The following is a 27,835-nucleotide window of genomic DNA, read 5'->3' on the forward strand; positions in this document are numbered from 1 at the left end:
CTCGTACTGCACCCTCCCACCACTGCCCGCTTCCCCCAGGCCCTGCTGTCTTCCCCCTCACCGCCCCCTCAGCCTGGCTCCCGCCACCCGCCTCCCCCGGGCATTACCCCTCCAACTTAGTCCTCCACTGCCTTCTCCTGGACACGGATCCCCTCCGTGCCCCTTCAGCCTGGCACTGCCCTGTCCCTTGGACACCAGCTCTTCCCTCACACTGGCCCTTCCTCCTGGGTGCTGGCTTCTATCACAAGGCTCCCCCTTCCCGGGCACTGCCCCCGCCCCCTGAGGCCCTCCTCTGCCTCCCAAATGCCCCTTCCTCCTGGTGCTGGCTGTCCCGCACACTTGTGCGTTTCCTGGGCGCTGTCCTCGCTCCTCTCACACTATCTCTATGCTGCCCATCCACCCTGCGCGCGCTCTGCCATCTGTTCTATCCTTCACCAGCCCCTGATAGAGAACCCAGAGCACCAGCAGGCGGTTCCCCCAAAGCGGAGAGATGGAAGCAGCGACTCTGGTTCCTCCTTGGGCCCAACCAGGGAGAAGCGACCCACGCCCGCGTCCCAGAAGTGGACTTCCCGGCACCTGGAGCTCCCTTCCCTCCGGCCTACCCCTTCCGGTGCCCTCCCCAACCTCCACCCCTGCACACCCCGTAGGCCGGGTTGCTCCAAGTGCACCTCCCCAGGGGAGCCCCGAGAAAAGGAAGGATGAGGAAGACGGCTCCAATTCCCTCCGAATTCTCCCAGCTTTGCTTTTCACCCCTGACGGGGCAGAGGGGCCTTCCTGGGCCTGTCTGGGCCGCTCGTCCCTTCGGAGGGGCAGAGGGGAGGCGGCTCCTAACGGGCTGACCCGGAGGAATCCGATGTAGACAGCTCCGCAGCTCCCAGCCCCAACCCCTACGGAGTTCAGGCGTCTGCAGCCCCTCCTGCCTGGGCACTGGGAACTGCGAACCCGGGTGGGCCCCTCCACGTGCCAGTAGACCCGCCCCTCCCGGGCGCCCCTCTCCGACCCGGGCCTCTGCAGGGAGCCGGCGCGGGCTTACGCCTTCCCAGCGCCCTTTGCCGCCTCTCGGGAGGCCCCGCACGGACCCCAGCCTGGCTGGGCCGTCCCCTCCGGATGGGCCGGCGGGCGGAGCAGCGCAGAGGGCACCGCCCTCGGCCCGCCCGCCGAGGAGGGGACGCGAGCGGGAGGCTGCGCCAGCGGCGCCCGCCGGGGGCCCGCCGCACTCTGCTCTCGGCCTCCCGAGCTGCGGGGACGGGACGGCTACCTGCGCTGACTCTGCGGGCCGGGAGCCGAGTCCAGGACAGAGCCGGAGCCGCTGAGGGAGGCGAGAGGGCAGTGCGCGGAGATGGCGGCCGCGGCGGCGGAGGAAGGGATGGAGCCGCGGGCGCTGCAGTACGAGCAGACCCTGGTAAGTGAAGATGAGCTGAGCCCGAGGAGTGCGCTCCGGGACCGCCGCTCCAGGTTACCCTGGGAAGCGCGAGGACCAGGAGCCTACCCTAATCCTGTCCCAGCCTTTTGAGCTGGGGAAACTGAGGCTTGGAAGTTTGAGGCTGCAGGGCCGAAGGGATGGAAACTGCATGCTGGTTTCTGGCTGAGGCTGAGGGCCTGCAGAGGACAAGGACACCAGGTACTTGTCCCAGGTGTCCTTCCCCTCACCCCCTCAACATGCACGTTTTCTTTGCTCCTCCCCTTCACCACTTGGGCCCAAGTCTTAGCACCCCACTGCCCCTTCCGCGGCACCATTCACACCATTGAAGTTTCCACCACCCAAGACATTCTCTGTGTCCCTGCCATGTGCATGGCACCATGCTAAGCATAGAATCTAGTGTGTAGAAAGATGGTCCGCCCCAGACCCTACCTCTGGGGCCTCCACACCCAGCGTTGGCTCTAGGAGCCCCTCAGTTGACTCTGGAAAAAGGTGGCTTGCCACTCTAGGGGACAGGAGCATTAGGGAGGGTGGATGAAGCAGGAATGGGTGTGGGAATTGGAACCTTTGTCCATGCTGATGTGGGGTATCCAGCCCTCAGCCACTACTGGGTGTGTCCCCTGACCTCATTAGAAGCAGGGGTCCTGGGCTCTGAGCCGACTTATCGCCCCCATTGTTACTTGGTGTTTGAGAAGCCACGTGACCCTCCTCCTGTCACTGGGGTGGAAGACCCAAGCCCTAAGGAAAGGAAGGGGCCCCTGGTTCCTTTTTACCAGCTTGGGCTGGAATTTGCCCAGGAAGGTGGCAGGGAGGGAACGTCTTGGGGAGGAGAGGCTGTAACTAAGTCTGGGAGGTGCCCAGTTAGGAGAAAGTAGCTGGATGAATCAGGATGACAGGGAGAGGTGGGAATAGAGCAAGGGTAAAGGGGCCAACCCTTGGGATGGGGTAGGAGACACTTGTCAATCGGCCCAGACCAGGATAGGAGCATGGTCAAGGAAGCCAGGCACCTGGCCTCTGAAATGGTGCCTCCTAACACCAGCCACCACCTCTCCATCTCCGTCCCTTCCAGCTGTCTCTGGAATGAGCTCTCAGGGTCGAGCTCTGTCCCCGGCACTCGGTGCTCCAGCCTGCCCCCGCCCCCCTTCCCCATCCTGTCCCTTTGTCTTTCTCTCCCACTCTGGGCTCCCTCCTCCTACACCGTGCTTGCCTCTTAATACTCTCAGTTCTCTTCCTCCTCCCGACTTCTTCCTCTCTCATCCCCTTCTTTCTCTTCTCTGTCCCTTCACCTTGCCTCTCTTTTTTCTTTTCCTTTCTCCTCTCTAGTTCTCTCTTCTCTTCTCTTTGCTTTCCCTTTCCTCACTCTCTATCTCTCACCCTCTCTCTGTCTCTATCTTTCCCTCCCTTCCTCCCCCCCAGTCCAATCCCAGCCCCAACAGGAGCCCTTTGTGTCCCGAAGCTCTGCGGGTGGCAGCCGGAATCTACTCCTCCCCGCCCCCCAACACACGCCCAGCTTGGCAGGTCTAGCCATGGTTCAGGCGACTCTCCGGTCCCATCACCCCAGCATCCACAGTCACAGCCCAGCCATCCTCAGCCTCCGCTGTCCCCCAACCCACCACTGGGCTCAGTGCAGCTCCATAGTGGGGCTGAGGTCACCAAGCCCTCTCCACCCTAGGCAAGAGGCTTTCCACTCCCCGCTGGGCTGGCAGGCTGGTGGGGTTGGCAGTGGAGAATGGGGACAAGGGGATTAGGGTGGGTGGGAGGGGTGCAGCTGAGTTGGTCACAGGCCAGAGGCCCAGCAGGAACGTGATAAGGATTGGGGCTGCGCCTGCTCCTGGGCCCAACTCAGCTGCCCCGAGCTCCATGAGGCTCTTATTGTTGCCCATGTGCCCTTGATCATCCCTTACTCCCTGACCTTCCCACCTCCCACTTAAAAGTGTTTTTTCCATCTTTTCCTCTTCTGGGGCTTCCCTCTCACTCCTCCTCAGTGCCCCAGCCCCAGGCCTCTGAGAAGAGGACCGATTATTCTGCCACCCCCAGAGCTGTGTCCCTGTACCTTGGCTGTCCCCATCACTCTGGCCAGGACAGCCCCCACAGTCTGCAATGTGCATTGTTCCCACACCTTGGGCCAGAGTGGGAACTGTGCGTTCAAGAGGGATATCCAATGTGGGGGCTGGGAGAAGGGGAGTGGAGGCTCTAAGAACCCTCCCTGCATTCCCACTCAGCCCATGACCTCAAATGCCCCCATCCCTCCTGTTGCTCCAGATGTATGGCCGGTACACTCAGGACCTTGGGGCCTTTGCCAAAGAGGAAGCTGCTCGGATTCGCCTGGGAGGGCCTGAACCCTGGAAAGGTCCCCCTTCCCCTCGGGCTGCCCCAGAGCTCTTGGAATATGGACGGAGCCGTTGTGCCCAATGCCGCAGTGAGAACTGGGTTGGGGGCAAGGGACCTGGCTGTGCTATGCTGAGGGGAGCAGAGGCCATTAGAGCTGCTGATGGGGGAGAGGGGGCAGTTGAGGGGACCGTAAAAGGGGTAGGAGCACTTTGGTGCCAGCCTCCCCCTTCTTCCCTTCCCTGCATCCAGTCTGTTCTGTCCGCTGCCACAAGTTCCTAGTATCCAGGGTTGGTGAAGATTGGATCTTCCTGGTCCTGCTGGGGCTCCTCATGGCATTGGTCAGCTGGGCCATGGACTATGCCATTGCTGCCTGTCTGCAAGGTGAGGGCGACAGCTGGCAGGGGGAGGACTGGGAAGAAACCTCCTGCGTCCATGCCACACTCATCTAGACGTGGAGGAAGGCATCTTGGCTTCTTGGCCACTGACCACTTTCCCCAGCCAGTCTGACTGCCCAGATTCAGCCCTCTTCTCAGCCACTCCCATAGGGTACAGCTTCTTGTGTCCCCTCTCCAAGTGACCCTCTTGCCTAGGTTGGGCTTTGTCCCAGTGAATGCCCTCAGGGACCCTTTCCTTCCCCCATGCCCTGACATGTGGTATTCCTTGGGACAGCCTGTCATATCAGCGTGGTCCACTGGCCAGGCAGGTAGTGGGTCTGTGCACTGGGGGTCCAGCAGATCATCTTCCCACAGCCCAGCAGTGGATGTCCCGGGGTTTGAACACTAGCATCTTACTCCAGTACCTGGCCTGGGTCACCTACCCTGTTGTCCTCATCACTTTCTCAGCCGGATTCACACAGATCCTGGCCCCTCAGGCTGTCGGTATGTTAGAAGAGAAGGGGAGGGCAGAGGTGGGACCCCTGAAATAGGCACACCAAATGCCTCTCCTGAGACTGTTCCCTCTCCAGGCTCTGGCATCCCTGAGATGAAGACCATCTTGCGGGGAGTGGTGCTGAAAGAATACCTCACACTCAAGACCTTTATAGCTAAGGTCATTGGGCTGACCTGCGCCCTGGGCAGCGGAATGCCGCTTGGCAAAGAGGTAACTGCAGGTTGGGGAATTAAGGAGTCCCTCCTGGTGGAAGAGGAGGCCAGGCCAAGGTCAGGGTGGGCCCCCTCCCGACTCACGGCCTGCCCCACCCCACAGGGCCCTTTTGTGCATATCGCAAGCATGTGTGCTGCCCTTCTCAGCAAGTTCCTCTCCCTCTTTGGGGGTATCTATGAGGTAAGGGGAACCCTGAGGGAAGTGGGGGGCAGAGGCTGCTGAGCCCACGGCTGACCCCCTCTTGCCACCACTCTCGCCAGAATGAATCCCGGAACACAGAGATGCTGGCTGCCGCCTGTGCCGTGGGGGTGGGCTGCTGCTTTGCGGCACCTATTGGAGGTAGGCAGGGCTCCTAGGTCTGTCCAGCCCCACAACCCTGCCCTTGGCCTCTCCTCCTTGACCCCTCTCCTCTGGGTCCGAGGCCTTAGGCCAGGCCCAGGCCTCAAGTGATGGTCTCCCTCCCCCTCACAGGCGTCCTCTTCAGCATCGAGGTCACCTCCACCTTCTTCGCGGTACGGAACTACTGGCGGGGCTTCTTCGCTGCCACCTTCAGTGCCTTCATCTTCCGGGTCTTGGCAGTCTGGAACCGGGATGAAGGTGGGGGGCACCCAGGGGATGAGGGCAGCCCGAGATGGTGCCAGGTAGGGGGCCCATGAGGCTAGGCCTGCCTCCCTCTGCTATTCTTCCCTTTAGAGACTATTACGGCCCTCTTCAAAACCCGATTCCGGCTCGACTTCCCCTTTGACCTGCAGGAGCTGCCAGCCTTTGCTGTCATTGGGTGAGGAGCTAAGGGGCCTGGGGGTGTTGGAGAGGAGGGGGGGTTTCTGGAAGACTCCTGTTCAGTCGGGTGCCTCTTCCCTTTCCAGTATTGCTAGTGGCTTCGGTGGAGCCCTCTTTGTCTACCTGAACCGGAAGATTGTCCAGGTGATGCGGAAGCAGAAAACCATCAATCGCTTCCTCATGAGGAAGTGAGTGGCTCTCTGCTCCTCTCCAGGCTGCTTTGGGTTGTATAAGGGCCGCAGTAGGTCAGGGGACAGTGATGGCGAGAGAGTGGCCCAGTCAAAACAGGCACTCCCCTGAGAAATCAGCCAGGGTATTTTCCAGGCTGAGTGAGCATTTTTATGTTCATATGAATTACCTGAAAATTGGCACTTTTAAGTTTATAGTCAGTGGCAGAGGACATTTGGGAATCAAAGACTAAGGCCTCCTCAGGTCCGCTGGCCTGGCTCCCTGGAGAGTGTTTGAGCCTGTTTGCCCCCATGACCCATGAGGATGGACGAGATTTCTTGGTTGTTTTTTTTTTTGAGACGGAGTTTCACTCTTGTTGTCCAGGCTGGAGTGCAATGGTGCGATCTCGGCTCACTGCAACCTCCGCCTCCTGGGTTCAAGCTATACTCCTGCCTCAGCCTCCCAAGTAGCTGGGATTACAGGCATGTGCCACCACACCTGGCTAATTTTGTATTTTTTATTAGAGACGGTGTTTTGCCATGTTGGTCAGGCTGGTCTCAAACTCCTGACCTCAGGTCCGCCCACCTCAGCCTCCCAAAGTGCTGGGATTACAGGCGTGAGCCACTGTGCATGGCCGAGATTTTTTTTTTATCTCCAGAACACAACTCTGTCAGCGTGACCCTGAGAATTGGGAGTGAGGAGGCCTGAGACATGACTTCCCTTGGGACTGACATCCTTCAGAGAGAGGGCACCCAGCTGAACCTGCTCCCTACACACCTCTGGTCAACTTCACAAGTGACCCCCACCTTCCCCCAACATTGACCTTCACTCTAAGTCACCGCAGAGAGACAAACAGAGGCAGAAACTTCTCCACCCCACCACACAATATGCCCTTCAGATGGGCTTCTGAGGGCGGAGGGTGGAATAACAACTCGGAGGGGCCCCAGGGAGGGCTTGGAGGATGGACTTTCTGCTGCTGCTACCCACCTACACAGTCAGGGACTGACAGAAAGGTCTTCGGGTCAGACCCCTGCACTTAGAGTAACTCCAGTCCACCATTACCCTTGGGGCTATCATATCATAAACAGCAGAGGAGACCTTCTGTCAGGACTGAGTGTTTTCATGAAAGAGCCAAGGCTCTGCTCTGACCTCAGCCCTGAGATATGCGAGGGCACGCAGCCCTTGGCCACCCACGACTGATGTGAAACCTACGACTCTAGACGCCTGCTCTTCCCGGCTCTGGTGACGCTGCTCATCTCCACGCTGACCTTCCCCCCTGGCTTTGGACAGTTCATGGCTGGACAGGTAACCACAGGCAGAACAGGAGTTTGTGCTTTCCCTTGGAAGGCATTCCCTCCAAAGCCAACAGCCCCAGTGTGACTGCGGGACCCCTTGTTCCCCATGGGATGCCATGGCCTCTTCCCTTCATCCTGTTGGTTCCCCAGCCTGAGGCACCCTGTTCACTCTAGCTCTCACAGAAAGAGACGCTGGTCACCCTGTTTGACAATCGGACGTGGGTCCACCAGGGCCTGGTGGAGGAGCTAGAACCACCCAGCACCTCACAGGCCTGGAACCCACCACGTGCCAACGTCTTCCTCACCCTGGTCATCTTCATTCTCATGAAGGTGGGCTCCTCATGTGTACACTGCTAACCTTTACATAGCTTGCCCTTCTAAGCACCTGCCATGCAGTGCTCACTGCTTGAAGCCTCTCCACAGTGACATGGGAAAGGCACTATTTTTAGCCCCATTTGAAAGATGGGGAGTCGAAATACAAGGAGGTGAAGTAGCTGGCCCAAAGTCACACAGCTAGAGGGCAGAGCGATGATCTGAACCCAAGCCATCTGCTTCCAGGGTCCTTCCCCTTGCCATCACCTGGGAGGCCTGGGGGTTCCGGGGTAGCTGGGAGGATTATGGGGTAGTTGGGAGGGTTATGCCTACCTGACCAGGGAGATAGACTTCTCCTGGGTGGAGTTGTGGGCTGCCTGGGGCCAGGTGGAGCCTCTTCGCCTTTGAACCACCCCCTGCCTGCAGTTCTGGATGTCTGCACTGGCCACCACCATCCCAGTTCCCTGTGGCGCCTTCATGCCTGTCTTTGTCATTGGTGAGTTCTCAGCTGCTTGCTATCCCGGCCTGCACCTTCCTGACCCTCTGGCCGCCCCCGGGCCATCCCTCTGCCCGAGAGCGGGTTTTTGGTCCAGCCCTAGCCTGAACCCTGACCCCGCAGGGCTGTGCCCTGCACTGAATGACCCACTGGCCCCTCCCTCACCCTCTGACCCTCTCTCTTCCTAGTGCCCTCTGCCCTCCCCCTCCACTGCCTCTTTCTCTTCCCACCCTCCTCCCTGAAGGAGCAGCATTTGGGCGTCTGGTGGGCGAAAGCATGGCTGCCTGGTTCCCAGATGGAATTCATACAGACAGCAGCACCTACCGGATTGTGCCTGGGGGCTACGCTGTGGTTGGTAAGTGCCTCAGGTCCCATCAGCCTTGGAAGACCCCCAACCCACGCCCCAGCCACAGGGTCTGAGACTCTGGTGCCCCCTGCTGGCAGAAAGCAGGCTTCCATCAGAAGCACAGGCCCAATCCCAGGACTGTATTGGGCAGCCCTGAGGGACCCACTCAGGACCTGCCCTGGCTGTGGAGAGTCTTCTGGGGCCTGGGCACCCTGAGGAGACTGAGTGTGACCGTCCCCAGGGGCGGCTGCGTTGGCAGGAGCGGTGACACACACAGTGTCCACGGCTGTGATCGTGTTCGAGCTCACAGGCCAGATTGCCCATATCCTGCCTGTCATGATCGCCGTCATCCTGGCTAACGCTGTCGCCCAGAGTCTACAGCCCTCCCTCTATGACAGCATCATCCGAATCAAGAAACTGCCCTACCTGCCTGAGCTGGGCTGGGGCCGCCACCAGTACGGAGGGCTGGGTGCCAAGGGGGCTGTGGGTGAGGGGCAGAGGGCATCCTAGATCCCCCTACACCCACCTCCAGCAAGGTCCTGGAGCCTATGAAGCTGGGAGATGAGCCACCTTCGTCCACAGCCCGGAGGGACTGTAGCTGGCTCCTGCTGTTCAGAAAGAAGGGTGGGAGCACCCCTTGGCCCTTAGCCCCCATCCCCATGGATGGGCTCTGGAGCCCTCCTTGTGGCCCTGGGATGGTAATGCTCTGGGCAACTCTCCCCATGCTGACCATAAACCAAGCGCCCCTCTCGGCCCCCAGGCAGTACCGGGTGCGTGTGGAGGACATCATGGTGCGGGATGTTCCCCATGTGGCCCTCAGCTGCACCTTCCGGGACCTGCGGTTGGCACTGCACAGGACCAAGGGCCGAATGCTGGCCCTAGTGGAGTCCCCTGGTGAGGCCAGGAGGGGGCCCAGGTGCTAGGGGCATCTCCAAGGGTCGAAGCTTCGGGAAGGGGCAGGGAGCTCAGGACTGGTCTCCTTGGTTCCAAAGGGAATGGGCCAGCACTTGCCAGGTGGGGGCTTCCCTCTGGTGTGTGGCCTGAATGCAAGGCCCCACTCTTGAGTGTGAGAGAAGGACGGGGCTAGAGGGCTCCCTCTCAGCTCCTGAGTCCTTCCACCTGTTCTGTCCAGAGTCCATGATTCTGCTGGGTTCCATCGAGCGTTCACAGGTGGTGGCATTGCTGGGGGCCCAGCTGAGCCCAGCCCGCCGGCGGCAGCACATGCAGGAGCGCAGAGCCACCCAGACCTCTCCACCATCTGATCAGGAGGGTCCCCCTAGCCCTGAGGCTTCTGTCTGCTTCCAGGTGAGAGGAGAAGCCACAAACACTTCCTAAATGTCTTTGTGTAGACTGATTGGGAGGGTGGTCTGGGGCCATGGCCCCACCAGCCCCTTCCTGCCCATGCAGGTGAACACAGAAGACTCAGGCTTCCCGGCAGCCCGGGGGGAGACCCACAAGCCCCTAAAGCCTGCACTCAAGAGGGGGCCCAGTGTCACCAGGAACCTTGGAGAGAGTTCCACAGGTAAGCCCATCTCTCCTGTGTCAACAGAGCCTCAGCCAAGCTACTGAGATCCATTAGAGTCCCTGCCCAGCCCTGTTGCTGGGGCATATCCCAGCTGGAAGAGGCTGCCCACATGGGCCAGGGCTGGAACTACGATACCTCTCCCCCTGTCTTCCTTACCTTTCCTGGTCCTCTCCCCCAAAGATGACACTGCCCCCTGGGGCCTTATGTTTGGGAACACAGGAAGCGCGGAGTCGGCAAGCATTGCCCTCCGGAGCCTCTTCTGTGGCAGTCCACCCCCTGAAGCTGCTTCAGAGGTGAGTGGTTGGAGCCTCTCCTCCTAGCTTGCTTTTTCCCCAGCTCCCTCGCCAATGCTGAGACCACATCATTAACCCTGCAGTGCCTGCCTCTATTCTCCCTGCTCTTCGGCCCTCCCTGCTGTCAGCTCGGGTCCTGCGGCATGCCCTTCCCCCTGGGCTCTACCACTTCCCCTCACCTCCCCTTTCCCTATAACCTCAACTCCTCATCTTTCTGATTTGGCTCTAACAAAATTGAAGAAGTTGGAATCCTGTGAGAAGCGCAAGCTGAAGCGGGTCCGAATCTCCCTGGCAGTAAGTATGCCTGCTCTTCCAGGAGCTCGGGGGCACCGGGCAGGGAGGGCAGGGTCTAGGCTGGATAAACTCCAGAGCCCCTAGCTGCCAGCCTCCCTCCCTCTCTACTAGAGTGACGCGGACCTGGAAGGCGAGATGAGCCCTGAAGAGGTAAGGTGCCACTGGACTCTGGACCCTGTTTCTTTCTGGGTGTGTTCAGTCATCATGTTGGCTGCTGTCCCCATGGGAGGGACCACAGGGTTGGAAAAAGGGCAAGTCAGCTTTCAGGGAGGTGAGGTCAGCTACAGGCACCTTCTCCCTAACCCTCGTAGTCTCTTCCCCTCAGATTCTGGAGTGGGAGGAGCAACAACTAGATGAACCTGTCAACTTCAGTGACTGCAAAATTGATCCTGCTCCCTTCCAGCTGGTGGAGCGGACCTCTTTGCACAAGGTAGGGCCAGCAGCCTGGCCCAGGGCTGGCCTGGGCTCTCAGGACACAGTGGGGATCTTGGTCCCCCTACAAGTTTGGACTCAGGCCAGTGGGGAAGGAGGGAGGAGAAGGGAGTTGGCTCAGTGCTGAGATGTTTTTTAGACATATTGCTTGGATGATGGGAGGTGGGAGCAGCCTCCTCCTGCTCTGTGGTGGAGCCAGGCATCGTTTTTCCTCTGCTCAGCCTTGCCCTCGAGGGAACTCTGGACCAAAGAAGCAACAAAGACAGGGCTTGAGCTGGGTGGAAGCCAGAAGGCCAGCCCAGGGTCAGAGCTAGGCAGGAGGCCACCACAGCCCAACAAGGTTGATACGCCCATGCGGAAAAAAATGGGTGAGAAACAGGCAGGATAAGAAAATCCAATAAACAAGCGAACAAACATCCCAGTAGTGGTGGGGAGACTGCAGAGAAGAGATAAACAAAGATGAGAAACACCCAGTAGGGGGCTTGGAATGTCAGACCCCAGAAAGTCTGCCTTAATGTGGGCCGAAGGAAAACTGGTGGGGACGCAGGAAGATGGCTCAGCAGAACTGCAAAGCAGCCTGTAGAAATGGGGGCGAGGAACTGAGTAGACTGCCTGGTGGTGGGTGAGGCAGACACCAGAGGAGGCCAGGAGCTCTCTGCTTCCAGGACTCCTAAGGAGGGCAGCCTGCATTGGTAAAGTGGCTCCTGGGACCCAGCAGAAGCCAAGGGGTGTTTTAGCTAAATTTTTGACAGGCATAATGTACAAGCCTTGAAGCATTGGGGGGTTTGGGGGAGGGGATAAGCAGCAGGTGGACATGCCCAAAACCTGCAGCTTGGGCATTTAGCTTACATACAAACTTTGCCTAAGAGCCAGCATAGCATGGACAAGTGGAGACTAAGGCAGGAAGCATAGGGGACAAAAGAGAAACAAAAAGGTAAAAGGTAATAAAGGAACGTGGAAGTCCTTGGATGAGTGGCAAACTGCAATGCAGTTGCAAGAAAAAAGGTAATAGGCCTGAGAGGGCTTTTTTCTAAAGCCTTTCTTCCCAAAACCTCTGAGGCTTTTCCACAATGATCTTACTCCTCAGACTTTCATGATGATGATCATGCTGACATTTTTCGAATGCTTGCTATGTGCCAGACACTGTGCTAAGCTCTTCAAGTGTTGAATCATCACAACCACACTATTAGATATTATGTTCCAGTTTTCATAGATGAGAAAATTGAGATTCAGAGAGGTTGAGCAAGTTGCACAAGGACACACAGCTAATAAGTAGCAGAACTGGTGCAGTAGCTCACACCTGTAATCCCAGCACTTTGGGAAGCTGCGGCAGGTGGATCACTTGAGGTCAGCAGTTCGAGACCAGCTTGGCCAACATGGTGAAACTCCATCTCTACTAAAAATACAAAAAATTAGCCAGGTGTGGTGGCTGGCACCTGTAATCCCAGCCACTTGGGAGGCTGAGACAGGAGAATTGCTTGAACGTGGGAGGTGGAGGTTGCAGTGAGCCGAGATCACGACACTGCACTCCAGCATGGATGACAAGAGCGAAACTCCATCTCAAAAAAATAATAATAATTAGCAGAACTGGGCCTGGAATCTAGAATGGTCTGACTCAAAAGCCTGTGGTCTTAACCATATTAATACACAGGGAAACTGAGGCATGCAGCGCGGAGGTAATGTGCCTGAGTCAGCCCAGCAGAGTCAGGCCCAGAGCCCAGATTTCCTGGCCCTGCTCCCAGGATTCTTTCAGAAGGCCATGTTGTCCCTCTCCGTGTCAGTTCACTATTCCCAAGCCCAAGAAGTATGGGCCCTCCAATGGGTTCCGTGATGTATAATTAAATCAAATGAAAAAGAACAAAGTAGACATTTGTTACAAACTTGAAAATCAGAGGAAGAGAAGAAGCCTTTGAGGAACCAACTAACAAAAGTACAAAGAACTAGAAGTGATAAGAACATAAAAGATTAGAACTCAAAATGTCCTTACAGGCCTGAGGAATCAATAGGTAGTCACCCAATTAAGTTCAGGAGGGGAACATTCAGATAAGAGAGAGAAAACATTGGAGACTACTTAGGAACCCGTGCAACTGGAGATCACTGTGCCAGCTAATAATTAATTCATTCAGAAGCCACCCACGGAGAAGCAATGGTAAAGGCCAGAGTGGGGCCAATGCTAGGGCCAGACCAGCTGAACCCAAATCCTCACTATGCTACATGCTGGCTTGCTGTGTACCTTGGTAAGTTTCTTAGCCTCTCTGTGCTTCACTTTCCCAAACTGTAAAATGGGGATCACACCTCACTTGAGTTTTCTAAGAATTACAGGACTTGAAACATGTGAAGCACTTACAATAGGGCCTAACACACAGTAAATACTCAATATATGTTAGGAATTACTGTTACTACTACTACTACTTATACTGAGAGATGAATTTTAAAAGATAGCATATGCTGGGCATGGTGGTGCACACCTGTAGTCCCAGCTACTCAGGAGGCTGAGGTGGGAGGACTGCATGAGCCCAGGAGTTCAAGTCCAACCTGGACAACGTAGCAAGACTGTCTTCTAACCAAAAAATTTTATTTATTTATTTATTTATTTATTTATTTTTAGACAGAATCTCACTCTGTCACCAGGCTGGAGTACAGTGGTGTGATCTTGGCTCACTGCAACCTCCACCTCCCAGGTTCAAGTGATTCTCCTGCCTCAGCCTCCCGAGTAGCCAGGATTACAGGAGCATGCCACCATGCCCAGCTAAGTTTTTATATTTTTAGTAGAGATAGGGTTTTACCATATTGGCCAGGCATGAGCCACTGCACTCGGCCAAAAAAAATTTTTTTAACTAAAAAAATGTTTAAAAAAATAATGAGAGAAGAGCTGAAGTGTGAAAGAAATGAATGTTTTCAGAAAAAGAAGAGTGATTATGTGAAGCTGGAGGCTGGAAGCTAGAGTGCACAGTAGACTGTGAGGCTACAAAGACAGGTTGGAGTTGGCTTGGGAAGGGTCTCATGGGCCTTCTAGGGAGTCTGGGCTGTACTCAAGTTTGACAAAGTGCATAGAATAAGCAGGGCCAGACTGGAGGGAAGGGAGGCAGAAAGGAGAACCCATCAGGCTGTTGCAGCCCCAGTCTTTGTGAGGCTAGTGAGGCTAGAGTCAGTAATGGCCAGGATGTTCAGGAAGTGGATTGGTAAGGCTTGGTGACTGTCAGGGGCAAGTGGTTTGCAAACCTGAAAGGCATATCACCAGCCAGAAGCTCACCTGATTACGATTGTGGAGAAAAAGAAAATTCAAGGTAACTATTTAATAGGCTCCTTGGGAGAAGATGAGAGGGGTTATTTGACCATAAGAAGACAAGTCTAAGGGATTATTAACACAGGAAACCTTATAATAAAAAGGTTTCCCTCTGAAGTCAGACAAGGAAATTAAAGCTAACTTGTAGCACACAGGACTCAAGTTAGATAGGAGGAGGAATCGCTAACCACATGACAACTGTGTTACAGGTATTGAAGGAACACAGAAGAACTTTTTTTTTTTTTTTTTTTTAAGACAGGGTCTCACTCTGTCACCCAAGCTGGAGTGCAGTGGCATGATCGTGGCTCACTATAGCCTCTGCCTCCTGGGCTCAGGTGATCCTCCCAACTCAGCCCCCCAAGTAGCTGGGACTACAAGCATGCACCACCATGTCTGGCTTTTTGTAGAGACAGGGTTTCACATATTGCAGGCTAGTCTCAAACTCCTGGGCTCAACATTCTATCCACCTTGGCCTCCCAGAGTGCTAGGATTACAGGTATGAGCTGTCACGCCCGGAAGAGCTTATTCTAAAATTGAACTTCTTGCCCCTCTAAGTACTATCATGCCATGGGTGGAGAAATTTAGGAAGGTTCTGGAAATCCTTCCCTAAAGAATTTCAAATGTGTAAGAACATTTTAAAAGTGTTAAGGTAATTTAAGTGAGTTCTGAGTAATTGGTACACAAGAAGCTGTTATTATGCTCGTCTTGATTCAAACATTAAGCCAAGAGGCTTACAAGTAAACTCAGAACAGTGAGATAAATGATAGGCCAAAAATTCCAGGAACTGCTGAGTCAGGAGAGCATTTTTCAAGACATCTGGCCCCAAGAAAATCTACTGAAAGCATAAGGAGAACTGGCTGACAGTTTCTGAACCGCTGGTGATTATATCTGAAAGCTTAGGGGAAGGCTCAAAGCAAGAAAAACATGGGAAGATGGGGGTGACCATTGTCCTCCTGGACTGCAAGCTGCATCTCAACAGAACTTGGGATACTGCTTGGACCCTAGAAAAGGCAGACTGTATGAGAGCATAGCATGCTTCAGGCCAAGACTGGAATGCCAGAGCACGGGAGACTCCAAACCTGGCCAGCCAGGTAGGAGGGCAACTGAGAAGCAGTGGAACGAGAGGCATAGGATTCAGGGCCCCGGTGCCCTTAAGGTGTGTGTGGACTCTCTCTTCTCGGTATATCTGCTACTAAACAGGACTGGGGTTATGCGTCCCTCTCTAGTGTGATGAAAAGTGACTGGGGCTGCACAGCCACTCCTGATGACCTGCCCGGAACAAGTCACTTCACTGTTGAGCCCCATGCTGCTTCTCCTAATGCTTAGTTCTCAGGACAGTACTGGAATTAAATGATAATGAAGACCTAGCATGGAGCCTGGCCAATCACTAGATTTCACATGTGAAGAGTTGTTCTGTCCTGCATCCCCCTTTCTAACATGAGACTAAGAATTCTTCCCCCATCCTATTTCTCCGTCAATATAAGCAACATAAGGATTTTGAGTATCAAGTTTCTGAGGCCTGGACACAGAAACATTCTATTATTACTATTGTCATTATTTTCCCTCCAGCAGTCCTGTCTCCTTCCCTCCCAATCTGTGGCACCCCTTCTATTCCACACCAACCTTGTCCTGGGCCCCTGTGGCCTGTCATTTAGAGCCGCCCATTGTCCATCAAGTCCAATCTCTTTTCTTCCCACACTGCAGACTCACACCATCTTCTCACTGCTGGGAGTGGACCATGCTTATGTCACCAGTATTGGCAGACTCATTGGAATCGTTACTCTAAAGGAGGTGAGGTGATGGTGGCCTCCAAAACTGCTCCACTTCCAAAAAGGCATGGAAGCTTATGTCCAGCTCACCTGGGGAGGAAGGTAGGGAGGAGTCTGAGCCAGGAGCTCTGGGTCCAGACATCTGTCCCTCTCACCTTTCCAGCTCCGGAAGGCTATCGAGGGCTCTGTCACAGCACAGGGTGTGAAAGTTCGGCCGCCCCTCGCCAGCTTCCGAGACAGTGCCACCAGCAGCAGTGACACGGAGACCACTGAGGTGCACGCACTCTGGGGGCCCCATTCCCGTCATGGCCTCCCCCGGGAGGGCAGCCCTTCCGACAGCGATGACAAATGCCAATGAGCCCCTCGTGGGTGGCCTAGGATGGTGCTAGCCATGCCTGTCATCCCAGAATGTGCATCTCTCATTCCTTCTGCCTTGGGAAGGCAGGAGGCAGCTACAGCTGGAGGCTGAACCCCAGCCCCCTCCAGACCTGGGGTGCCAGCTTCTCCCAGTTTATCCTACCTGGAATCTGACCCACTGCCCACCTACAGCAACTTTTCCAGGGGCAGGAAGATCAGCCCTGCCCTGGCAGGGTCACTTGACCCCTGCTCCCCCTTTGAGGGGAAAGGGGTAGAACTAAGATGGGTTTATAACTGGAACCTCCAATGACCAGATGTATATAGAGATTTACAAAGATTTTTATATTAATTTAATAAAACAAATTCTTAAATAGAACAAAATAAACACCTAATGAGCCACTTATATATAGAATGCTTGTGCCCGTTGGCTCTCGTTCTTACCTTGGGCCCTCTTACCTGCCAAAGCCTACAAGGCCCTTAATTCTAAAGCCACCCACCCTTCCCACAACCACAAAAACCTAGAGTCCAGTGACCTTGGAATGCAGGATCTGCCAGAGGCCTCCACTGCGTGGTCATTAACACCCTGGCTGGGGCGGGGCCCCTGTACTGTAGCCTTGGCCTTTCATTCAGACAGAAAGGCTCTACCTTATTTCCTCCCCAAGGAGAGACACTCCCTCATGACTGTCACTCACTGGCACGATTCCTGCCCCTCAGCAGGCATCAGCTGACAACTCCTGGCCACCCCTGTGGCCCTCTTGTGGCCCTCTCTAGAAGAACATGAAGTCCCAGCTCTGTGGCAACCAGAGCCATCCTTTCTTCCACCTCCGGTTCAGAGAGCTCTGCATGAATGGGCAGCCCGGCTGGCTGTGAGGCGCCAGGACACTGCCCACACATCCTAGGAGGGGTTGGGAAAGGGCCCGGGCCCCATTAGGGGGCCAGGAAAAGGGTGGAGGGTACATGCTTTCATCATTCCAAAGCCTCTCAGAGAAGAGAAGCTCCGACTGAAAAAACAGACCAAAAACCTTCTGTCTTCAGGAAAAAAGAGGAAGATTTAGAGACTATGGAGAGGTGAATGAAGCACAGCACAAGCCCAGCTGGGCAGGGGGCCTTGGGGGACGGCTCAACCCATAGGCTCCGGGAGGGCAAGAGCCAGCCCCTCCAGGTGGGAGTGATTCTATCAAGCACTGCACGTGGACTCGGAAGTGAGAAGAAAAGCAGAGAAGAGAGAGGCATGGGGAGGGTAGGGGGTGGCCGGGCCCCCTCCCACCCCACCCCCCGACAGCCCAGTCACAACCCCCTTAGTGGTTCACATCATCCGAGGAGGAAATGTGTGTGTGGCATTTTGATTTAAGAACATGAACATCACTGTCTGCCACAGCTGTAGCCATGCCCCAGAGGCCCCGGGCAACCCCCGGCAAGCCCCGGGAGTGGGGGCAGGACATGCGCCCCCAGCCCAGCCCCTGCCTCCTCTCCAAACACTTTCATGCAAAACACACAATGGAGAAGCGAGCGCTCCCAGGAGCCCTCTAGGCTGTGGAGCTCTGCTGGGAGCCTTGAGCCCACACTTGGGCACAGAGACTCTGCCCCTAGCAGCAGCCAGGGGATGCATGCCACCACCAGGCATGATGTGGGTCACTGTTCCTCTGGCTCATCCTCATCTAAGGACACCACCCCAGAAGAGGCCACATCAGAGGCTTGTCGCTGCCGTTCCCAGCTGCCTACTAGTGGTGGGCAGAGCGGCTGGCAGTCCTTGCAGGGGGCTGGCTCCTCCTCAGCGGGGGAAAGGCAGGACTCTGTGAGGGGCGAGTTGTAGAGCGAGTCCTGGGTCTCCAGTGGGCCCAGGCTGCGGAAGGCACTTTCCCGGCTGGGGGGCAGTTTGGCGAGAAGCAGCTCATCACCCAGCAGCTGGGAGGCCAGCCGGGCTGGGGAGCCCAACAACCCGTCCTCCAGGCTGCACAGACTAGAGCACAGGGTGTCTGGGGACACGGTCTGCGAGCAGTCGCTCTCAGGCTCCACGGAGCCCTGGCGCACAGGCCGGGAGAACCGGTGGCCGGTGAACAGGTCCTGGAGGTGGGGCCCCAGGGGCAGCTGCCCAGCCATGTCTGTGAGGGGAAGAGAAAAGAAGATAGTCCTGCTGGCTTCATTTCAATTGGCCAACCTGGAAGCCACATTCGCCCCACTCCACCCCTGGCATAGCTCTGGGGGTGGTAGGTAGGTGCTGGGTAACCTTGAACCAGTCACAACTTTTTGAGACCTCAGTTTCCTTAATGGTGAGATGGAGATTCTAACAATACAAGAACAAGAGTCTGGCACACAGTCGGGTGTGGTGGCTCACGCCTGCAATCCCAGTACTTTGGGAGGCTGAGGCAGGCGGATCACCTGAGGTAAGGATCTCAGGGATCCATGACCAACATGGAGAAACCCCATCTCTACTAAAAATACAAAATCAGCTGGGCGTGGTGGCACATCCCTATAATCCCAGCTACTAGGGAGGCTGAGGCAGGAGAATTGCTTGAACCTGGGAGGCGGAGGTTGCGGTGAACTGACATTGTGCCATTGCTCTCCAGCCTGGGCAACAAGAGTGAAACTCCATCTCAAAAAAAAGAAAAAGTGTCTGGCACACAGTAAACAAGCAGTAAATGCAGGGTCACCACATATGGCCATACAGGTTGCTCATCACACAACAGGGCCTGTCCAAGGCAGTGAGAGATAGCAAAATCTAACCCATACTCTGCTCACCAAGCAGCATGCCCTGGCCTGCCAGAGAAAGGGGTGCCTTTTTCTAATTTGCACAAAGATTCCACATGGGCTAGTAGCAGCCTTGGATAAATGTTAGTTATTATCATTACTCCAGGGGTCAAAGTAGGCCTGGAACTCAATCAAACAAAAATGCCTGTGGTTTAAGGTTCCATCTTGGCTTCAGACATCCAAATCAACCCCCCAGACCACAGCAGCAGTTTCCAACCTGCTCTCATGTATTGCCTGCCTTGGAGAACTTATTAATTCACTGGAGGGGTAGGGGATGGTAGAGGTAATCTTCAAAGGCAAAGAGGTTGTGGGGAATGGTGGCCTGTGAGACTTGAGCCCAGAAGCTACAGAGAAAGTCAGCCATGTGGTCTAGGGAATGAAAGATGAGAGGGCCGAACACAGCTGCAGAGCCCTGCAGGGTCCCCGCTGCAAGCACTGGCCCGGAGAAAGGCCCACAGGCTGGAATGCAAGGATGCTGAATTGGAGCCAGCACGGCCCCGTGGGTGTTCCAGGCCCAGCATGCCTTCCTGTTGACCTGGGATGCAGCCCTGCAAGGTGCTGGGCTGTGCACTGCAACTCATCTGCCCTGCCACAGCCAGCCAGAAGCCTGCCTTGGAGATGAAGAGGCAAAGGCATTGCAGACCCTCCCAGAGACGTGGCTGCACAGAAGGTGTCCTTGAGGTCTTTTGGCTTTTTTTTTTTTTTTGAGGACTGCAAGGCACAACTGTGCAGACAGGCAGAGAGGCCTCAGCACCTGTGGGAAAGGAACGACTCCATTTCTGTCTGCTCATTTCCCACCCGTGAGTGTGGACAGCCTTCCTGTCCCTGGAGTGTCCAGGCCTGCCTGGACTGAGTCTGCCCCTCTGCCCTGCCCTTCCAAAGGCTGAGTGTTCTGGGTGTGGCTCTGAATGAATCCCAAGGTCTATCAGCCGGATCCACCACAGCAATAGCCCAGGATGTCCCTCACCTGTGTCCATTCCCCCAGCAAAGTCCTCATCATAGGAGTCATCAGTGGAGTCCTCGCCATCCACAGAAGACCACGCTCGGAGTTTGGCTTCCGCGATGGCAAACTGCTCAGCCACTCCTGTCGCAGGGACAGAACGCATAAGCAGAGAAGGTGAGCTAAGTCTAGGGCTCAGCTTGGAGACAGGAGAGAGGAGAAACAGGTATGGAAAGACTCCAACCCCCACGTCAGACCTGAGGAGACAAGAAAGCAGCCCTGGCCGGGTGCGGTGGCTCACACCTGTAATCCCAGCACTTTGGGAGGCTGAGGCAGGTGGATCACTAGGTCAAGAGTTCAAGACCAGCCTGGCCAAGACGGTGAAACCCCATCTCTACTAAAGCTACAAAAATTAGCCAGGCACGGTGGCAGGTACCTGTAATCCCAGCCACTCGGGAGGCTGAGGCAGGAGAATCTCTTGAACTGGAGTGGCAGAGGTTGCAGTGAGCTGAGATTGCGTCACTGCACTCCAGCCTGGGTGACAGAGTGAGACTCCGTCTCAAAAAAAAAAAAAAGCAGCCCTGTGCCAAGAGTGTAACTTATTCCCTTTCTGCCATCCACCTGCTGCAAAGCGAGCCTCTTGTTCGCCCTCGCTGAGGTCCGAATAGGAGGAAAAGGCTGATTCCAGGGCAGCAGGCGAGTCACTCGGCTTGCTCCAGCCCTTCCACTCAATGAGGTGAGCCACTCGGCCCTGGGCCATGGCAGTAGGCTTGGTCACGTGGTCCTTCACCACCTGGGAAATACCTGGAGACAGGGGAGGGTGGAGAAGCCTGGTAAGGGACCAGGCCAGGGAGCACAGGGGCAGGGAGGTGGAAGGGTGGCAGTAGTTAGGATCTATGTGAACCTTTGGGTGGGAGAAGGGGCTGAGATTCACCTGAGCGAGAGAAGAAAGGGGAGACCCCAGCATATGCTCACAGGAAACAGTTCCAAAGGGACTGTGCAAAACGGAGGAGAAAGGACAAAGTGGCCAGAAACACGGGAGGGGCTGCATACCATGCAGGGAGGACCTGGCCAGCGCAGCGATCTCCTGGATAGTTAGGGCTCTCCGGGACTTGGGCAGCATCGCGACTGTGTCTCCAACATTCACCTTGGATAACACCATTAGAAGGTCAGTGCCCCTCTGACAGTAATGACCTTCCCCCTAACATGCCCATACCCCAGTGAAGGCATGAGGAGACAAGAGCTAGGAAGGAACAGCACATATGTCCCAGTGGCTACAGGGAAATGTAAGATGATAAGAAGCTAGGACAGGTGAGTTATGTCCTCACAGAAAGCAACGGAGATTCAGACAGGCCCCAAGAAGCAAAACTTCAGCTAATCCTCCACTTTCCCAGCACCCAGAGGAGATGGAGGCAGGGCAGGAAATGAAAAACCACGAGTGGGACCTCTGAGGAGAGGGAAGAGGAGGAAGGGAGAAGAGTGTGGTATCCAGGACTTCTTTTTTTTTTTTTATTTTGAGATGGAGTTCTGCTCTGTCGCCCAGGCTAGAGCGCAGTGGCGTGATCTCGGCTTACTGCAGACTCCACCTCCCAGGTTCAAGCGATTCTCCTGCCTCAGCCTCCCAAGTAGCTGGGATTACAGGCGCCCACCACCGCACCTGGCTAATTTTTGTATTTTTTAGTAGAGATGGGATTTAACCATCTTGGCCCAGTATGGTCTCGAACTCCTGACTTCATGATCCACCCGCCTCGGCCTCCCAAAGTGCTGGGATTACAGGCATGAGCCACCGCACCTGGGCTAGGACTTCTTTAAGATTCCCCTCCCCGGCCGGGCATGGTGGCTCACACCTGTTATCCCAGCACTTTGGGAGGCCAAGGCAGGTGGATCATGAGGTCAGGAGATCGAGACCATCCTGGCTAACAGAGTGAAACCCCATTTCTACTAAAAATACAAAAAATTAGCCGGGCGTGGTGGCGGGCGCCTGTAGTCCCAGCTACTCGGGAGGCTGAGGCAGGAGAATGGCGTGAACCTGGGAGGCAGAGCTTGCACTGAGCTGAGATCATGCCACTGCACTCCAGCCTGGGCAACAAAGCAAGACTCCGTCTCAAAAAAAAAAAAAGGTTCCCCTCCCCTCTGCCCCTTGTTCCTCCTCTTGGTCTTCCCATCCACATTCTGGCAAACTCAGCAAGATGGAAACCAAACCCCAACACCTTCTCCCCACATACAGCCCTGCTTCCTGACCTCTTTCCTTTGCATCACCCACCATTATCCCATCCAGCCTGGCTCCAAACTCAGCATTACCATCAACTCTCCCCTAGGCTTTGCTTGCCCATATCTGTTGATAAGACCTAATAATTCGACCGGCAAGCTCCCTGCTCCTACCCTGTCCTTTCTACTCCTACTGCCACTGCCCTTTCTCAAGGCCTCAATGTCTCCTGCCCAGGTCGGCAGAGGTGGTGTTCCCCCAGCCTCCTCCAATCCCATGTATTTTCTCAGGCCAAAGTGTAGTGAGTGTAGTGCTCCTCTTCTCCTCTGGACTATTCTGATGGCTGGCTGGCTCTTTCTCATTCTTCCAGTTTGGGCCAAAATACTACCTCGTCAGAGTAGCTTTCCTGGCCCCCTTCTTGGTAGTCTGTCCTCTCTCTTTAGTCTCAAATCACTCTCTGTCAATGTATCCCATTTGTGGCCCTTAATCATAGTGAGTAATAATGGTCTTTTTGCATTTCCTGTTTCTTGTTGGTCTCCCTCACTGGTCTTTGGCTCTTGGGGAATTCAGTCTGTTTTGGTCACTGTAGTGCCCAGTGTTTAGCATAGCACCGAATACAGAATAATTTCTTAAAAATGCATAGGCTGCTCAAGGCTGTAATCCCAGCACTTTGGGAGGCCGAGATGGGCGGATCACAAGGTCAGGAGATCGAGACCATCCTGGTTAACATGGTGAAACCCCGTCTCTACTAAAAAAAAAATACAAAAAAACTAGCCGGGCGAGGTGGCGGGCGCCTGTAGTCCCAGCTACTTGGGAGGCTGAGGCAGGAGAATGGCGTAAACCTGGGAGGTGGAGCTTGCGGTGAGCTGAGATCCCGGCCACTGCACTCCAGCACGGGCAACAGAGCAAGACTCTGTCTCAAAAAAAAAAAAAAAAAAAAAAGTGCATAGGCTGGCCGGGTGCCGGTGGCTCATGCCTGTAATCTCAGCACTTTGGGAGGCCGAGGTGAGTGGATCATGAGGTCAGGAGTTCAAGACCAGCCTGGCCAACATGGTGAAACACTGTCTCTACTAAAAATACAAAAATTAGCTGGGTATGGTGGCGCATGCCTGTAATCCCAGCTACTCGGGAGGCTGAGGCAGGAAAATTGCTTGAACCGGGACCCGGGAGGCAGAGGTTGCAGTGAGCCGAGCTCACACCACTGCACTCTAGCCTGGGCTACAGAGCAAGAGTCTGTCTCAAAAAAAAAAAAAAAAAAAAATGCATAGGCTGGGCCAGGCACAGTGGTTCACACCTGTAATCCCAGCACTTTGGGAGGCCAAGGTGGGTGGATCACCTGAGGTCAGGAGTTTGAGACCAGCCAGGCCAACATGATGAAACCCCATCTCCACTAAAAATAATTTAAAAAATGGGCCGGGCATGGTGGCGGATGCCTGTAATCCCAGCTACTCAGGAGGCTGAAGCAGGAGAAGTGTTTGAACCTAGGAGGCAGAGGTTGCAGTGAGCCAAGACTGTGCCACTGCACTCCAGCCTGGGTGACAGAGAAAGACTCTGTATCAAAAACAAGCAAACAAAAATACAAAGGCTGGATGAATGAGGTAAGATATAATGTAAACAGTTTTCCTGGAGTGCAGCCGGTTACAACACACCTCTAAAATCTCGTCTAGGCTACCCCACTGTCCAGTGAGGTTAGTGCAGGCGTCATACCCAGGCCCTGCAGGATCCCACTCTGTGACGCCCCTGCCTCCTTCCAAGCCTCCTTTGAATCCACTACTGATCTCCTCTGCCCAATAAAACCCCTCTTCTCAGGTCAGGTGTGGTGGCTCACGCCTGTAATCCCAACACTTTGGGAGGCCAAAGCAGACAGATCACCTGAGGTTGGGAGTTGGAGACCAGCCTGGCCAACATGGTGAAATCCCATCTCTACTAAAAATACAAAATCAGCCGGGCGTGGCAGCGCATGCCTGTAATCCCAGCTACTCGTGAGGCTGAGGCAAGAGAATCGCTTGAACCCGGGAGGCAGAGGTTGCAGTGAGCCGAGATCGCGCCATTGCACTCCAGCCTGGGCAACAAGAGTGAAACTCTGTCTCCAAAAAAAAAACCAAACAAAAAACAAACAAAAAATCCTTCTCCACCAAACCCTGTCAGCAAGCAGCCCACCTGCCTTCAGGAAAAGGAACTCAGCTTTCCTCTGGGCCAAGAATGCCACCCTTACCTGTAAAAATGCTTGCCATCACTTAAGGCCCATCTCGAGTGTCACTTGCTAATAATGCTTTCAGCCGACAGCCTCTCTCTTTTCTCTGACACACCCCACCCCCATCATTGCCCTTGTCTGTCTCCTGAGGAAGCTCGGGATGGCAAGGCCTAAGTTTGATGCACCTAAGTTCCTAACTCCACCCTGTACTTGGCTCAGGGCTCCTTGACAAGCCCCAGCAAATGTTTCCCTCACTTAATGAAGTTGGAGGCACGCACCCCTCCCCGGCATTGCTCTCCTCTATCGTGTTTCCGTCCCTCACAAGGGCGGCCAACACTGCCCCTTGACCTGAGGCCCACCCTCCATCCCTCCCCTTGGGTACCTGGCTGACAGGGCCCCCAGGGTGGCGCCAGTAGCCTCCAGCCAGGCCTAGGGGGAGGAGCACCTGCTGGGTGTTTCTTGGCTTGCTCTCCCTCCCTCGCCTCGCTCCCCTCAGCCGCCGCCATCCGTGCCCGGCGCTCCGCGCAGCTGCGGCCCAGGCCCAGAGAAAAGGTGTATGTCTCCCTGGCAACCCATCACCATGCAACAGGGTCTCCCGGGATACGGCCTGGGATGCGCTGACGTCAGCGCAGAAGGCGCGAGCTCTCCGCCCGCTGGCACAGCGCCGAGCAGAGCAGACCTGCACGGGGGCGGCCTCCCGGCCCACCGCCGGATAGCGCCTCCGCTCGCCGGAAAAGGGAGCCAGAAGCTGGCTGGCCAGGCGTGGGTGGGGGCTGCAGATCCCCTTTATATGGATGCCGTCCTCCTTCCCCCCACCACCAGGGGCCCAGCACCTCTGGCAAGTCCTGGCTGTCCACCGAGGAAGGGCGGGAGGACCTGCTCCAGCCTCGGAGGGTTCGAGCAGATCCCAAGGAGGATAGAGAGAGACCCCGAGGAAGTTCGATCCACTCCACAGCCCACGCGGGGTCCGAGGACACTGAGAGGAAGGGGAAAGGCTGTTCAGCTGTGCCCCTACTTCTGCCCAAATCCCCATTTTCATCAGGTATTGCCATATCATTTCTCAGCCCCTCCCCCACCTTCCAGAAGACCAGCACCCACTGAGTGCTCTCCTCAACTCTAAAAGCCCCTATCCCACACATCCCTGACCCTCGGGCCCCTAGGGCCATTTTGTGGCAGCCCACTGGCCACCTTCCTGCTCTAGATGAATTTTTGCCTCAAAACCCTAGGGTGAAACCAAACAATGATAAATTCTGACTCTCCTCCCCGTTTCCCAGCCTACCCATTTCTCTTGGAAAGCACACTGAGTTCTTCCGCCATCACTGTCCCCCCACCACCGCCAGCCACCCTGGACCCTTTGCAGGCGTGTTGCCTTCCTTCTCTCTTCCTGCTGCCTTCTTTCCTCTCATTAGCCTCAGCTGGTCCACAGCTCTCTACTCTTCTTTTCTGACGAACTCATGATGTTTTTTCTGATTTTCACCCCTGTCCACTGAAGCCGTTTCCTGATGCCCTGTCTGGCCCCAGCCTGGTTCTCCCTTTTCAGCCTGGTTCTTAATATCTAAGCCAGAGTAATTTTCCTTTTCCACCTAAGCACCCTACTGCTCAGCTTCCCATCGTCTCCCAGATCACATCCATGATCCCTGGTCTCACCTCTGCGACTTGTCTGACAAGTCCATCGTCCTCCAGGCCCTTCACGCTGCCACAGAAACATTTTGCCCAGCACAGAAATCATAGGCATGCTGGCTGTGTTGATGCGGAGAACCAAAAGCCCAGAACCGCTCCAGGCTCAGCTCCCAGTTCTATTCCTGTTTTGGCTCCGGATGCTGAGCCAGTCCCCTCCCCATTTGGAACCTGTGCCTAGTCACATAAGGAGAACATTCCTGCCTCATGGCTCTGAGGAGGTGGGAACATCAGGGCTCAGCCAAGCTCTCTGGGGCTCAGGGAGCTGAGGCCCATTCCCTAGAGAGTGCCAACAGGCAATGTACATCACAACTGACCTTTAGCTGGAGCAGCCGTCTCTATCCCTGAGCCTCAATCAGCTGCTGGTCCCCAGAAATGCTACCAACCAGAAGGAAAACAGGAGGTTACAGGCCATCCCTGGCCCCCAACTGGTACCTAATCAGGGCTCTCGAGGCCGGTCCTGAGGTCAGCCAAACTCACCCCTGACTAGAGGAAGTGATGACTTCCTGAACTCCAAGCCTTGGCAGGGCCAAAGAGATCAGAGCAGTCAGCTGCTCCTCAGCTTCAAAAGCCACGAGGTTAACTTGGGACTACAAATCCCAGAATTCCTCAAGGGAAGTACAAATCTCAGCCAGTCTTAGTTCCAAAGAATATCAAGTACCAACCACACCAAGGCCTGACCACCTGCCCTGAAGGCCCAGGTCCCATCCCAAACCCAGTCCTGCCTGGCCTTATGCGTGGAGAAATCCAGGACACCGGAGTAAAGGAAGCTGGCCCACCTCCAATGCACAGGACTACGGTCAGGCCCGGTGTGCACGGCCACCCACGGAAACCGAGGCCCAAGCAGGGGTCAGCATTGTGGGAAGGAAGCCCTGATGGCCTGCCTCTGGGCTCCCCTTTCCCTCCACAGAGTAGGGCGATTTGTTTTTGCTGAGTGGGGGCAAGACATTAAAACAACTGTAATAGGTGAGAGGTGATTCAGTGTTCACAGGTGCCTCAAACGGGGCCTCAGTCCCCCTTCACCAACTGACTCTGAAGCGGGGAGTCAATGTCCGACAAAAATTCTGTGGTAAGGTGCTTAGCCAGGGCCGAAAGGCTACCTCTTTAAGAAGATGGGGACACGGCTGGGGGAAGCAGGTTCCCAGCGCAGGGCCACTCCCAGGACAGTGAAGGCAGAGGGATAGGCGGAGGGGAGCGTGTGTGTGGGCGCGCAAGGCCAGTCGCCGCGGGCTGGAGTGGTGGGGGCATCGGGCTGCCCAGCCCCTCCCCGAGCTGTGCGTCTCCGGCCACCCTGAGCAGTGGGCACACGGCAGCCGGCGGCGAGACCATGCGTCTGCCCTGCAAAAGCCCGAGGAAGGCAGGCCGTGGGAGCGAACCGGAGTCGGTCTGGCCCCCTCCCTGCTCATTCCCGTTCCCTCCTGTTGCCTGGCCCGCCTCCCGGTGCAGGCTCCTCCCTCTCCCGACACCGGCCCCCTCCTCAAGGCCCCCACCCAGCCGCGGCCCGCGCACCGCGCACCGGCGGCCGCAGCCCGACTCCCCAACCCGTGCCCGGCCGCCGCCTCTTCTTACCCTGACCCGCCGGGCTTCGAGAGCCGATACAGCCCATGGCCGGGCACCCAGGCACGCTAGCCTGCGCTGGGGGCGCGGGCCATCGCCTTGCAGAGGGTCGGGTCGCGGCCACCACTGGGGAGGGGAGAGCCCGTGAGAGGGGAGGGGGTGGGAGCCGCGCGTCCGCCGCCGCTCCCCGGAGAGGGAACCGGGCCGGTGACGTAAGCGCGGGGGCGTGGCCGTCGCGTCACCACCCAAGTAGGCGGGGCGCAGCGACGTCACGGCCACGCAGAGGCGGCCTGGGCCGGGTTCGAAAA

General features: G+C 55.9%; 2 protein-coding genes across 4 annotated transcripts; one reads left to right on the top strand and one right to left on the bottom strand.

Annotated features, from left to right (window-relative positions):
- On the top strand, positions 1 to 16,614 carry CLCN2 (chloride voltage-gated channel 2). The gene is made up of 24 exons (XM_003894734.5): positions 1 to 1,402; positions 3,683 to 3,839; positions 4,001 to 4,132; positions 4,501 to 4,629; positions 4,716 to 4,849; positions 4,955 to 5,032; positions 5,113 to 5,191; positions 5,324 to 5,449; positions 5,546 to 5,630; positions 5,719 to 5,820; positions 7,021 to 7,105; positions 7,270 to 7,425; positions 7,834 to 7,903; positions 8,148 to 8,258; positions 8,491 to 8,704; positions 9,010 to 9,143; positions 9,382 to 9,554; positions 9,657 to 9,771; positions 9,994 to 10,067; positions 10,308 to 10,361; positions 10,473 to 10,511; positions 10,687 to 10,791; positions 15,784 to 15,870; positions 16,012 to 16,614. Exons 1-24 carry the CDS (start codon positions 1,340 to 1,342, stop codon positions 16,204 to 16,206), a joined length of 2,697 nt encoding a protein of 898 aa, XP_003894783.1. The 5' UTR covers positions 1 to 1,339; the 3' UTR covers positions 16,207 to 16,614.
- Positions 16,527 to 27,734, bottom strand: FAM131A (family with sequence similarity 131 member A). Of its 3 annotated transcripts, XM_003894739.3 has the most exons (7): positions 27,540 to 27,734; positions 26,288 to 26,348; positions 25,127 to 25,269; positions 20,947 to 21,040; positions 20,515 to 20,697; positions 19,921 to 20,037; positions 16,527 to 18,307 (listed from the first exon to the last, which is right to left on the bottom strand). In XM_003894739.3, the coding sequence occupies exons 4-7, from the start codon at positions 21,014 to 21,016 to the stop codon at positions 17,838 to 17,840; spliced, it is 840 nt and encodes a 279-aa protein (XP_003894788.1). In that variant the 5' UTR covers positions 21,017 to 21,040; positions 25,127 to 25,269; positions 26,288 to 26,348; positions 27,540 to 27,734; the 3' UTR covers positions 16,527 to 17,837. The 3 variants fall into 3 exon arrangements, with proteins under 3 accessions (XP_003894788.1, XP_003894787.1, XP_009199507.1); XM_003894738.3 differs by lacking the exons at positions 26,288 to 26,348; positions 27,540 to 27,734 and adding an exon at positions 25,941 to 26,281; XM_009201243.4 differs by lacking the exons at positions 25,127 to 25,269; positions 26,288 to 26,348; positions 27,540 to 27,734 and adding an exon at positions 24,676 to 25,087.
- Between the last annotated feature and the right edge of the window lie 101 nt (positions 27,735 to 27,835).

Source organism: Papio anubis, chromosome 2 (assembly GCF_008728515.1).
Source record: "Papio anubis isolate 15944 chromosome 2, Panubis1.0, whole genome shotgun sequence".
Classification (NCBI taxonomy): Eukaryota; Metazoa; Chordata; class Mammalia; order Primates; family Cercopithecidae; genus Papio; species Papio anubis.